Raw genomic sequence first — 14434 nt, 5'->3', positions numbered from 1 at the left:
AATGCTTAGGACCTCTACAAAATTACGTAAAATAAATATATTTTAGTTTTATCAACAGCAAGCAAGCAGATCTTGTCAGTAAAAAAAGGCGCGAAATTCAAATTTTCTATGGGACGATATCCCTTCGCGCCTACATTTTTAAAATTTGCCGCCTTTTTCTACTGTCAAGATCTGATTGACCAAGTATAAAATGAAATAGAATAATAAATATGGTTTGATTTTTTCATCCAAAGCCCCCTCCAGACTATGTATATACGTGAATCGCGGGCGAAGCCGCGAACGCGGGTGTGGAGCAAAGAGTAGTATAATATATATATGAGAGTGGAGTCGATTTCGCTGTCTGCGAAAATTGACTCCACATTCGCGTTCGCGGCTTCGCGCCGCAATTCGCGTACGAGTGTGGAGGTGACTTAATCTACGTTTCGTTACTCACCAACGACCAAAGGTTCTCTAGCTCTGGATTTTGACAGGTCGCAGCTGTGTGCATTTGGATTGTTTCTGTTATGGATTTTTAAGTCGTAGAATTTGTGGTTATTTATGTAAACTTTCTGATAACCAATGAAAAACAACTGATTCCAACAAGTTAAATGTTTGATTTTATCGCAACGTTGTAATCCCACACCATGATTCAAGTAAGAACGATTGTATCTTTTCTATTTTTCCGTAGTATGAGTAGGTTGTATAACGATAAATGCAGCCGCTATTACCAGATCGATGCTCGTTCTAATCATGTCACCTAATCTTTGGAAGAAGATGCTTGTTATTCCATGTTTTTGTGATAAGAAATAACCTGTTGACATAAGAATTCCAATATGGCCCACCCGAAGTATATAATGGGAGCTCTAGGCAATTAAGATAAACATTCACGTAACCGTGCCAAACATCGAATGCAACCGAATACTGTTCAATCACGTTATTACTAAATAGATGAGGCTTTTATTTAACAAAAACCATGCAATATTTTCTGCTATTGCATACCTATATTTTCATTGATACATTTGTTTTACTAGTTTATTCGTTTAGCATATATACATTGTAAATAGATGTTATTTTCTTTTACAGATAGCCTATTCACCTCTCAATATCATAAAATATTAATATAGCAGGTAAATAAATAGTGTTTTATTGTTATGAGTGGAGAAGTACTTAATATACGTAATTATTGAAGTCCAACTCAGTTCAGTTGGAAACAAATAAGTGTTAATTACCAGGAACCGCACAACAATACTCTGACTGTAACAATTTTTTTACAGAAGTATGGACCCAATAGACAATGAATGGCTTGGAATAAAAAATGAGCCTATTGATGACACTCCCCAAATTGGCAATGCTGTCCGTAGCTGGCAGTGGCGGGAGCACGGCCTGGATCCTCCGCACAGTCCGGCCAACAAAACTGTACTTGAAAATATTGCCGAGGATATCTTAGTACAGAAGCCACTTAATATAAGAGTATGTTTATGATATAACAAACAGAAAGCAATTAAAATAAAAAGAACTCAATGTTACAATTTAAATGGAATTCTTATAAAAAGTATCCGTAATAGATATCTCATTGAAAGTGACCCAAAATGTACAAATATAGAATTGTATACTGATTCCTTTTGCTGACCAATACTGTGTGAACTAAGGAGTCCTTGCCTTTAGTGTTAAATTATCCCCAAATTTTTATTAAATGACTTCAGATATTATCTAACCCAGCATATTTGAATAAAAATGAATAATGTTTGTTTACAGTCCTGTGATTTGCCCGGGTACCCCAGGTCCACATTTTTGATGGTTTTTAGTCCTGATGGGTAAGGATGTTACTTTTGTTAATAATGCAAGTTTAAAAGTAGTTTATTCCTATCCTGTTTTAAGTGCTTCATTATATAACATTTCTTCATAAATACATACACAAGTAATTGATAAGCATGTAACTGACATTTAAATATGTATAGCTGAATACCTTACTACATGTACACTTTAGGAGTAACATAAATTGTACCTTATTTGCAATCTCAGATTTTTATCTTGGGTTCTTTTGTGTGTAAGATGTGCAATTGACCTAGTGCTTATTCTTAAATGTAAATCTCACACTAAGGTCTTGCAAAGAAGCTAATATATAATCCTTGAAAGCTAAATTTACATTGATAGCATACATCACTCATTACATACTATGTACAATAATAATAATTCTTGGCACTGTGGGCATGTTGACTCGCACTTTTAGGTGTTCTTTGTGTTTTATTTTCCGCATTATAATTGTGATTTTTGACTTGATGGTCTCAGAAGATCAGCGCTGGAAGTCACCAGCAATATGCTGAGATGAGGCTGTCTTGTGGCACCTTTGTTCTTTGTAAGTGTTTCTTGTAGGAATTTTGTTTTGTTTGTGTTTACGTTACATTATAGAGAAAAAATACATAGAGTGCTCACTCCATACATCAGTTTTAGTACCAAAAAGACTATTAGCATCTAGCATCGAGTAGAGGAACTATCAGTACTGCTACTTGATAATAGATGTAGCACCGACCGGAAAGTCTTATGCTGTTGAGATAAGACTTTCCGGTCGGTGCTACATCTATTGTCAAGTAGCAGTACTGATAGTTCCGCTACTCGATGCTAGATGTAGACACTGAAATTAATAGTCTGAACTGATGTATGGAGTGAGCACTCTTGTCTTACTATATTTCTCTATGGTTACATTTACAATTCAAGAGTGCTTTGAGCGTTTCTTTTATTTTTTGCCATTTTATATATTGTGACCTTTTTTGCCACTTTTGTGTTATTTCTAGTCAGGATCGAGAGCCCTTTTCATCTTTATAGAAGAAAAAAAGTGTCCTAAAATTTCCATACATTTTTCAACCTTTCCTTTTTGTTACTGCCAAACATAAAAGTGGCAAAAAAGGTCACAATAAATAAAAATGGCAAAACATAAAAGAAACACTCCTTTATGCTAGGCCTAATTGATTACAGAATATTATGACTTGATTTACCATTCTTTTTTCAGCACAAAAGTAGCATCAACTCATGGCAATCACAATGTGTATGTGTCAGAGCTAGCGAGTGGCAAACATGTGAGGATACTGAAGGGGCATCCTCGTACGCCATGGTGCATCGCTTTCCATCCGTCCCATCCCCAGCTTATTGGTTCGGGCTGTCTGGGAGGACAAGTCAGGGTTTGGGACATATCCAGTGTAAGTATTAAATTATTTAGTGTCTAGGTATCTTGCATGCTTTTGTTGTAACGAAATTTTTATGAATGATTGATTATATCTATGAACATATCTGGAATTAGAAGGTACCTTTAAATGTAAAAAAAATTACAACTTATTTATTTATTTATTGAGAAGTTCAACAGCGTTTACATTAAATAATATACAAAAAATAGAAAAAAGCGGCCAAGTGCGAGTCGGACTCGCCCATGAAGGGTTCCATATTTAGGCGATTTATGACGTATTAAAAAAAACTACTTACTAGATCTCGTTCAAACCAATTTTCGGTGGAAGTTTACATGGTAATGTACATTATATATTTTTTTTTAGTTTTATCATTCTGTTATTTTAGAAGTTACAGGGGGGGGGGGACACACATTTTACCACTTTGGAAGTGTCTCTCGCGCAAACTATTCAGTTTAGAAAAAAATGATATTAGAAACCTCAATATCATTTTTGAAGACCTATCCATAGATACCCCACACGTAGGGTTTGATGAAAAAAAAAATTTTGAGTTTCAATTCTAAGTATGGGGAACCCCAAAAATTTATTGTTTTTTTCTATTTTTGTGTGAAAATCTTAATGCGGTTCACAGAATACATCTACTTACCAAGTTTCAACAGTATAGTTCTTATAGTTTCGGAGAAAAGTGACTGTGACATACGGACGGACAGACGGACAGACAGACAGACAGACAGACATGGCGAATCTATAAGGGTTCCGTTTTTTGCCATTTGGCTACGGAACCCTAAAAACATGAGAACTTATAGCATAGCCAATAACAGAATTTCCTCATAATAAAAAATCATCTGTGGATAGACTTTGTGACTTGTGCTGTACAAGAGTTGTAAATATAAATTAAATTGTAAATCTATAGGATACAAAGAAAAAGAGAAAAATGTAATAATAGTAACTGTTAACACTTTGACTACCAAGAACCCGCCTGGTAGGCATTCGTAATATTTGCTCAGATGCCGGACAATTTTTGTACGCAAATATAGACGACCGGTTTCTGGGGTAGTGCACCGTTTTTTGCCCGGTTGCGAAAGTGTTAACTGGAAAATTTCCTAAAATATGTATATATAATGAATAAGTAATACTAGGGTAACTTATTCACATAGGTATGTAGTTATAGGAATATTCATTGTAATTTGGTTATTATCAACTTATTTGTTGCTCTTAATCTTAATGCTCTTGTTATCCAGGGTGGCAGTGAAGTATGGAACGTGCGAAACGAGACGGTGATAGCTTCCATCGCGTTCCACCCGCGAGAGCAACTTCTCGTGATCGCCACGTACAACGAGTTGTACTTCTGGGATTGGAGCCAACCCGCGCCCTTCACGAGGGTGTCCACTAACAATGTTAATGAGAAAGTTAGGTAAGTGAAAGTCTATATAATGCACTTATGAATGTCAGAAACTACCACCGGTTCTAACCCACAGCCCCGCGAAGATAGGGGAACGGGGGGTAATGAGAGCGATGGTATTTTACCGAAAACTAACCCTATTGGCGCACGAGTGACCACTCGGGCGTGTTCGTCGACCTTCGGGAATGTTCATGTAACGCGGCCGACTCGTTGGTGTGCAGCATTGAGTCGCAGGAGACGGTTGTTTGTTTTTCGTTCCGTGCTTATAAAAAAAGTTCAGATTGTCAGCGACGAGATAAGCATGGAAATATGATATTGTTGAACAAGTTTGTACTAATTGCATACACAAATTAATCATCTATCAAGTGCCATTCAATCGATTCTGATAGAAAACTGAATAAAATATTTATATAATTATTTATCAAAATAGAGGTATTTAAGCGGGTAATGGGAGCATAGGATTTATCTAAAGATCTGAAGGATCTAAAGATTTATCTTTATTAGCAAAGTAAGGTTTTGTTGATTTAGTTATGGTAAAAATCATATCCAGCAAAATTCTAAATTATGGCTCACATTACCCCTATGAAAATTTAATAGGCTCTCATTTTCCGGAGTGTGCGGTAATGAGAGCGAATGACTTTTTAAATATTTTGATTTGTTTTTCCAAAAAGCATATCTTTAGCAGGTTCAAAACGTGATTATCTGATACTCAAATAAACAAGGTTTATGTTCATACTTGAAACATATTATAATTTAAACATATGTCGTTTTTATTAACAATTTTCCTTAGTAGGCTCCAATTACCCCCCGCTCCCCTACTTGCGCAAGAAACTCAGTTCAGTTCAGTTTTTTAGTTCTTATGGCATCTGTCCATTGGGACAATTTCGCCAGCGTCAAGGTTGAGGGAGCAGAAGTTCGGTTCCAGGTCTTGATCCAGTCCGTGCAGATGTTTGATCGGTTGAATAATCTATATAGCTATAGGAAAAAAAAAACAATTTTTTTGGGGGAACAAGAAGGATTTCTTCCTGTACCTATATGTTAAAATATAGACCTAGTAGTGATTTGAAATCATTAAACTAAACCGTTCCAGGTATGTAGCATTCGACGCCCTGGGCTACAAGCTGATCACCGGAATATCGCTCTGGACCACTGGACCCTCTGGCAATGTCACAACAACACTACTCCAACACGGCCCCCCAACAACCATCATGCTCAACCGCCGGGACGACCCTAGCGATGGGCCCAGTCGGAACCAGGAGAACCCTGGCACTGCGCAGGATATGATCGTTAACTCGTATCAGAACTTGGTGCAACGGTATGACAGCTTGGTGAGGAATTACCAGAGGTTGTTTATGGTGCGACATAGACTGACTAATACGCCGCCGCCGCCGAATACGGTGAGTTTTAACTGTTAATTGGATTACTTTTAGATTTACCTAGTATAGAGTCAGACCAGGCTAACTCGGCAGCGATTTCTATAGCACATACATACTATGCAAGTGTTATTTTAAACGTCATAATGTAACAGAACTTTATGACATATAATGATTAGGACTATCAAACTCGCTGCTGAGTGAGCTTGGTCTGGCTCTAGACATGTTATCTTACATAGACAGAAATTAAACCTACCATTATTTTACAATATTCTACTGAGTTCTTTACACCTATACGTATACGAAATATATTTTTAAAATAAATTAACAATTAGGCCAATTCGAACTTACACTGACATTAGAACTGACATATCTGAATAATGTTATTTAGTTATCGTGCGACTCGCCCGCGCCAACACATGGACGACCGAAATGCGCGATGCGCGATATCAGTGTACGTGCGAATTCGCCTGTATGTCAGCCTAAATATCTTTGAAATTCTCTGAGAAGGTTATGTCATAGATGACTGTACCTACTGAATATATCATGTAGTAAATTACTATACAAGTTGAAATGTGTAAAATAAAACACTGACAAATAAAATTTGACCTTTAGACGGACCGGGGCACCGACCCGATGGAGACGGACCTGTCGCCATCGCCGTGCTTGCGCCATGCGCGCCCCTCCACTTCTGCTGCCAATGACGATGGTAAGGACCACCCCACACTAGCGTCGGCGTCTACTCAAGTAGTACTCAACTCTATGGCTGCTGCTCGACGCAACGTTGGCGCAACTGCGCCGCGACGCCATTTTCCATAGCGCTTACTAGACGTCGACGCTCAAAAGACTTTACAGTTTTGAATGTTTCGATACGTCACGGACGACTGATTTAACCCCTTGAGTTCCAGGACAGTAAAAAATAAATTCTTTTTAGACTTTGATTTAGTTATTATGGTAGTCAAAACGTTTGATAATTGAAGCAATCCAAAATGTAAAACGCTCTTTAGTGAAGCGATGAAGTCCCTAGTTTGACCTCACGAATATTTGCTAGAGTCTATAGTCCTGTTAGTTCAGTGGTCTGTGATTTTACCTGCTGTATTACTTAATTACCTTTTTGTTTCAAGAAAATGTTGCGAACATAATAATGTTGGTCGATGTATGTAGTCTGCTTTACAAATAAGATTCAATGTAAAATAGTGTTTGTTACCTCAGCACAATCTTCGGCCGGTACGTCGCGGCGGCAAGACGGGGCCGAGAGAAGCGACGGGGAGGGTAGCAGTAGTCGCCTCTTGAATCTCGACGTTTTGTCTATTGATGGAAACCCGAGGTAATTCACACACCCATTTTAATCATCTGCCCTTAACCCTTCGAACGCCCTTGTCAAAAATTTGCTACTGAATTAATAACCTTTCAACTGTTAATTACAGTCCAAATTGTCTGGGACGGATACGGGACAATGCTGTTGAGGGGTTAAGCGAGACTAGTATATTATATGCCGTATACTTATGTGTATTTATAAAAAGAAATATTTCATATTTCAGAGGTCAAAATAATCCAGAGTCCCCGCAACAGGAACATTCCATTTTCGGATCGCGGTCATCAGCATTCCAACCCCTAACCGGAACCGGGATCGGAAGATCTTTCAGAACGATAGATCAAAACGAGCGCACACGTCTACTACCGAATCCCTTCTCCTCGACGGGCGGCCTCGCCCGGTCCGGCCGAGTAAACTTTGCGGAACTTTCATCAACGAACGCCAACTCCTCCCGCACGAGTCTGTTCACGGCGACGTCGTTCGCGAATATTGCGGCGCAGCGCCGGCGGCAGCACCTCGCGCACATGGCCAACGCGCTGCAAAGCGAGAGCGCCTCGACATCCTCCGACGCGTCGTCCACACCCTCCCGGCCGAGGTTCCCCGGCCTCCGCCCCGACACGCCCCCCTCCACCTCCACGTCGGAACCGACCGCCCAACGACCCCCCACGACCAACTCCTCGACCCAAATGAGCCCCACCAGCGCGCCCGTGGACGCGCAGGCGATCAACGAAAGTCTAGATCTAATACGGGACATACTGAGGGATTCGGGGACTAGATTATTAAATTTGATAACGAATATGTCGCTGTCGACGCTGGCGAGCGTGGAGCGCGGCACGGGGCGGGCGCGGCGCGCGGCGGGGGGCGCGGGCGCGTCGGGCGCGCGCTCCGACGACAGCGAGGGCGGGCGCCGCGCGCGCGCCCGGCCCCGAGTGCGCCTGCTCAGCTCCACGCTGCGCCGCGACCTGGTGCTCTCCTCCAGCTCCGACTCCGACAGCGACGACTCCCTGGACATCAACATCTTCCGGGCGCGGCGCACGCCGCTCCAGGTCGCGTCGAGCCTGCTCCGGCGGACGCGGTCGAGCGCGCCGCCCGCCGACGGGGAGCCCCCCGCCGATACGGAACGGGACCGAGGCGCGCAGCCGGAGAGTAGACCGACCGGCCCCGCCGATTTAAATGCCCCCCGCCCGTCTCCCGGCAGAGATAGTTTCTGGACGAGAGGAGGCGTCGTCCCCCCCGACGAGGCCCACCGGAGGGTCCGCTCGGGGGTCCACGCCCTACAGAAGCACGCCCTGCTGCTGACCAATATGTGGCTGCGCGGCAACGGGACCACCATGCGCGAGCTTCGCGCCATGTGGGAGAATTTGCGCCGACGAATATTGACGCTGCACAGGGAGACGGGGCGCCGGGACTTGCCCAGCTACTATACCAGATCTCTGCTGGAGAGATGTATGTTTTTATCCGAATTGCACAGCGCGAGACCCGCGCGGCACGCCGCCCGAAACGACGAGAGCGGGCGGAGTCAGCCGGAGCGACGGGACGCTTCGGCGAATGCCGGATCTGCGAGCGGTTCCAACGTGACGGGGAGTGATCTAAACGCTTCGACGGAAACTAGTACCGACAACCGCGAGCCTCGCCCGCGTCGCTCCCCCCCGACGAGGTCCTCCCCGAGCGTCCGCGCCTCGCCCTCGACGCGCCGACGGCTGCAGTCCGGCTCCAGATGGCGGCCCGAGGACGAGATCCGCCGGCGGTCCCGAAATCCGGCCGCGAACCGACTATCACACCGGCACCCCCCCAACAGATCTCGCAGAGATTTCGCCCGCGTGATCGAGATCAGCGCCACCAGACACGAAATCCGAATGCGAGCGATGCAAGTTCTCTCCGTAATGTTCAACATGATGATGATGTGTTTGGAGGAGCGAGGTCTTAGCCAACTTATTATAACTATGTTACGTACGCTAAAGAGAGCTCTAGCTTTGACTTGCCTGATGTTGATGACGAATAGAAACGCCGCCAGATCCGGCAATAATTCTGGGTCTTCGAGTGCGCGGGTAGATTCTTCGAACGTAGTCCGCATTCAAAATGCGGAGCACTCGGGTCCCGTGAACGTGGACGTGGACGGCCCCGACGAAGTCGTGTCTCTCGACAACCCCACTCTCCTCGGCGAGCCGGAGCCGGGGGCGGTGCCTATCCAAAAAATCAATAATGACGCCCGCGCCTTGGAAAGAGAGAGACCGCGCACATCGCAATGCGCGGGAACGGGAAACAGTTCGACGCAAGAGGAATCACCTCCGTCTCATTCCACCGCACAGAAGTGGAGCAATCGGCTCGCGGTTCAAATATCAGCTGCGAACAGGAATAACTCTGCGACGGCAAGAAACAGAAGAGAACTATATATAGAGAGCAGAAGACTTAAAGCGTTGCACAGGACCAATCCAGGTGCACATCCAATAGTCAAGAAAAGATTTCCTCCAATATCCCACCACAGGATTCCAGCTATGCGCTTCGTGCCCAATAAAGATGTTGCCGGGGTAAATACTTCAAGAAATGTTCCTAACATGCTCGACGAGCCGGTCGCCGGGCCGTCGAACGCCCCCTCGAATGAATCCAGGCAAGAAACGCCTCGGGCGATAGACGAGTTCGAGCAGAGGGTGCATTTAATTCGCCTAGCTCACATGCAAGCGGTCAGATTACGGTCGGCGGCGAGGAATCGTTTCAGACGCTTACAAACCATTCGATTGTACACACCGTCTTCGGTGCGGGAAATGTTCGCTTTGCAATCTAACAACCCGGAGAATCAGCAGCCTGGGAATAGGTCTCCCAGTGGACCGGAATTTGGTCGAGGACGGCCGTTCGCGGCGTACAGGCCCCACATTCTCGGGCCCCGACCCGAGCGGGACAGAGGGGAGGACTCGGGCCAAGTGGCCGGGGTGGTGGAGGTGCAGCCCATGCAGTTCAACGTGAACAACGTGGCGGCGCTCATGCAGGTGAACGACCACAACGTCAACGAGGCGCCCAGCCCCTCGCATAGGCTGCCGCGCATACAAGAGTACCTGCAACCTATTATACTGGCACAGGTAATTATTTGTTGTTCGTGTATTGTATTTTTATGGTAGCTAAACTATAGTTCGTTTTTTTTTGCATTAGAAAGAACTTGAAAGAAGGCAAGCGATTTTGACATGTTTTTTAATTGAGAAACACTTTTTAAAAATAAATAATTATTACTTATGAAAGCAGAAGACTATAAAAGATCGTATTAGATTCATAATTGTTACATATTTATTTATTTATTTTTATTTATATGAGCCTAGAGTGTCCCACTGCTGGGCAAAGGCCTCCCTCCTCCCTTTCCACGTATCCCGGTCTTGACCAGTCTCCCACCAGTTCCTGTCAAAGGCGTCAAGGTCATCTCGCCATCGCCGTCGAGGTTTGCCGTGGCCCCGGGTTTGATGTGGGACCCAATTGGTTGTTATTTTAGCCCAAAAATCATCCGGCATACGGCAAACGTGTCCCGCCCAGTCCCACTTCAGCTTGGCGGCTGTTTCAGCTACGTCCGCTATTTGCGTTTTGGAGCGTAGTACAGTGTTTTTAATGCGATCGGTCAACTTCACGCCGAGAATACTACGCTCCATGGCGCGCTGACAAACCTTAAGGGTGGATTTCTGAACTTTTGTCATACTTTTGTTACATATTTACCGTAACTTATTTTTAAAATGTGTTTTTCAATTAAAAGACACATCAAGATTGTTTACCTCATTTCTAATGCTAATAAAAACGAACTATAATACCGCGCGACTCTGTTAAATACCATTCTATTGACCACCATATTTTTACAAAGAGGCATGTCTTCTTTTACAAACATGAGTCTCAAGATTTGACTAAAATACCTACATATTCAATTCAATTTATTTATTTAAAAGAAGACAACAATGGCCCATAATGGTTAGTAACAATTAAGATTAAAAACTAAGTGTTAGTGGAACAAAAACAGAAAGCGATTTACAACATACACAGACAGCAATATATACATAGGTTGTCTCATTTTGTGTTAGAACGCCATGGCGGTGGACGAGGAGCACGGGGGCGGGGGCGGGGGCGGCGGGGCGCGGCGCCTCAGCGGCATGGCGGGGCTGCTGGACTCGGGCATCCTGTCCGACGCGCTGCCCGCGCCCGCGCACCGAGTGCAGGCCTGGGACTTCACCACCGGCGACACGCCCGACATCGCAGACAGTACGTACACCGTACACCTAACCATAGAGAAAAAAATACATAGAGTGCTCAATCCATACATCAGTTCAGACTATTTCAGTGTCTACATCTAGCATCGAGTAGCGGAACTATCAGTACTGCTACTTGACAATAGATGTAGCATCGACCGGAAAGTCTTATCTCAACAGCATAAGACTTTCCGGTCGGTGCTACATCTATTGTCAAGTAGCAGCACTGATAGTTCCGCTACTCGATGCTAGATGCTAATAGTATTTTTGGTACTAAAACTGATGTATGGAGTGAGCACTCTATCTATTTTTTTCTCTATGACCTAACTAAAATACCTCGGGAATGCCGAACGATAATGGCCGCTGATACCAACACAAACCGTACTTAGAACTGTTTCCCCTACCGCTCAAACGTGATTACAAACGAATTTCCGCTCAGGCTAAAGTAGCATGTCCAAACAAAGGTGATTATGAAAAACTTAATAATGAACTTTTACGATCTCAATTGCTTAAAAAAGCGTCACAAGGTGTTTAATTTTATTGTGTAGCAGTTTCCACATAACCTTATACATACGATAAAAGAACTCGTATACAAGATTTTCGAACATGTGCACTGAACTCAAACGATTTCCTTAGGTCGTGAACCAGTGATGCCTCGTAAGGCTTACACCTGATCAAATGATCGTTAAGATTTTCCAAACGAATTAAAATTTGTAGTCGACTCCACTCGCACAATTTTAAATCGTATTGTATTATTCAGGTACAAAGAACGTGGTGGTCCAAAGATGTCGGATACATAACGACGCCAGCATCGACATATCAAAGGACGGGCGTCTGCTCGTGGCGCTACTGCCGGTGCCGCGGCTAAGAAACACTAACCATTGGCTGGGTAAGTAAACAATCAATGGGGATGGCTGCAGGGCTAATAAGATGGAAGGCTATCATTTTTCACCATACCTGTCACGCTCTAACAAGTCCGTAAGTGCGAAAGTGATGCATGATATGACAAGTGACAAAACGCGACCATGATAGCGCTGCTGGTCGAAGTATTCTACAATTGGCGCCAATAAATATTTCTGTAAATCCTACGAATAGTTTTAAGCCAAACAAAACTAAATACTTCCTACTATTTGGCGTTCGTACGCTTGGTGTTGATGCACCACAAGCCATATTGCAGCTTTTCTTTTTGAAACATGTTTTGTAATGTGTTCACGTTCATCGGCATGGCTGGAAAAAACTGCTTCTGTTGTTTCACATATCCACAACCATTTACACCTCTTTATTGTGCAGGTGTATACTCGTTGGAATGGTCGCGGCTAGGCCAGTGCCTACACACAGCGGTACTAGAGCAGAGCGCGGTCTCAGTGGCCTTATCCCCCACGGCGCGGCACCTGGCCGTGGGGCTCGGCTCGCGGCGTTTCACCACGCTGCCCAACGCGCGGAACAGCGTGTTCGCGCTGCTGTACCGACTGGACCCCCACGGTGAGTGCCACCTGCAACAGACGGTTTCAATGTCTACAGAGACGCCGCTCTTTTGGGTACGCGGTGCTTTACCACGCTGCCCAACGCGCGCAACAGCGTGTTCGCGCTGCTGTACCGACTGGACCCCCACGGTGAGTGCCACCTGCAACGGACAGTTGCAATGTCAAGAGAGACGCCGCTCTTTTGGGTACGCGGTGCTTTACCACGCTGCCCAACGCGCGGAACAGCGTGTTCGCGCTGCTGTACCGACTAGACCCCCACGGTGAGTGCCACCAGCAACGGACGGTTTCAATGTCAACAGACACGCCGCTCTTTTGGGTACGCGGTGCTTCACCACGCTGCCCAACGCGCGGAACAGCGTGTTCGCGCTGATGTACCTACCGACTGGACCCCCACGGTGAATGCAGCAGACAGTAAGTGGGGCTAGGCTCCCAACTCATCAATGCACGTAAACCCGGCGAAAGAAAAGGTCGGGAGTTATGGAAATACAGGGGGAGGGGTCTTGCCCAGCAGTGAAACACTCAAATAGTCAGTAAAAAAACCTACTCATAACTTAAGAAGTGAAGGTTTATTTGTTACAAATTATTTGGGGTTACCAGTTCTTTGTACAATTTCCGTAAACAGCTGGATAGTTTACGATGCACTCAAAAACATTACGCTCCGTTTTAGATGACTAGATGAGACAGACAAATAATCCTAATGTTTTAATTACAGAGAGCTCGAGCCGTACAGGTCTGTCTCCGATCAAGGAGTTGGAACAGAACTGGGAGCAAGGCTTCACGAGCCTCAACTGCCTCCGCTGGGCGCCTCAGCCCGGCCAGGGACTCGTCTACGCCAACAACACTGGACAACTCATCATCATGAGCTAGGTCATCAAGTATCTTAGATTCTTAGTCTCCTAAAGGAGTTGGCACTGAACTGGGAGTCTTCACGAGTCTACTGCCACCGATGGGCCCCCTCAAACTCGTCTACGCGAACAAGATCGTTCAACTTGGCATCAATTATCCCTTTCTGAATGCTTTCCACGGCTGCATGTAAAAGAAGTATGAGACCCGCTCGGCTACCAAAAATGGGGTGACGCGCAACAAAGTCCCTTGTTGAAAGTTGTTGTAGGTCTTATCTCTGTCGCGATATGCATTTTTTGCGAAGGCTTCACCCAATCACCCATCCATCTTTCTAACCAGAAGGAAAACTAAATCTTACTGTAAATAGATTTTTGTCAAACTTGACAGTAGTTATAGAAGCTCTCAAGCTGCTCAAAGGCTTTTGACATAACGAATCCATTAGAAAGAACCGCACGATGAAATAAATATTATGACGAACACTGAACTTATACAGTAATATATGCGACTGCGTTTAGGTTTATGACTAAATTAAATGACCGTTGATTAAAAGTTTTCGCTCCGAGAAACAAAAACGAAGTGTGCGCAAGACGAATGCTTCGGGTCCCTCTACGACGATATCAGTTGTATGACGCTTAGATTAAGTAAAAC

At 44.5% G+C, this 14434-nt stretch overlaps 1 protein-coding gene across 1 annotated transcript; it reads left to right on the top strand.

Annotated features, from left to right (window-relative positions):
* Positions 1-450: 450 nt before the first annotated feature.
* Positions 451-13923, top strand: LOC134648238 (uncharacterized). Its single transcript, XM_063502725.1, has 14 exons — positions 451-632; positions 1063-1106; positions 1254-1449; positions 1735-1793; positions 2987-3173; positions 4397-4569; positions 5648-5954; positions 6546-6639; positions 7143-7257; positions 7472-10319; positions 11295-11472; positions 12220-12348; positions 12750-12941; positions 13656-13923. Exons 3-14 carry the CDS (start codon positions 1258-1260, stop codon positions 13808-13810), a joined length of 4629 nt encoding a protein of 1542 aa, XP_063358795.1. The 5' UTR covers positions 451-632; positions 1063-1106; positions 1254-1257; the 3' UTR covers positions 13811-13923.
* Positions 13924-14434: the final 511 nt, after the last annotated feature.

This window comes from Cydia amplana, chromosome 5, assembly GCF_948474715.1.
Source record: "Cydia amplana chromosome 5, ilCydAmpl1.1, whole genome shotgun sequence".
Lineage (NCBI taxonomy): Eukaryota > Metazoa > Arthropoda > Insecta > Lepidoptera > Tortricidae > Cydia > Cydia amplana.
This window is presented reverse-complemented; position numbering and strand designations above follow the sequence as displayed.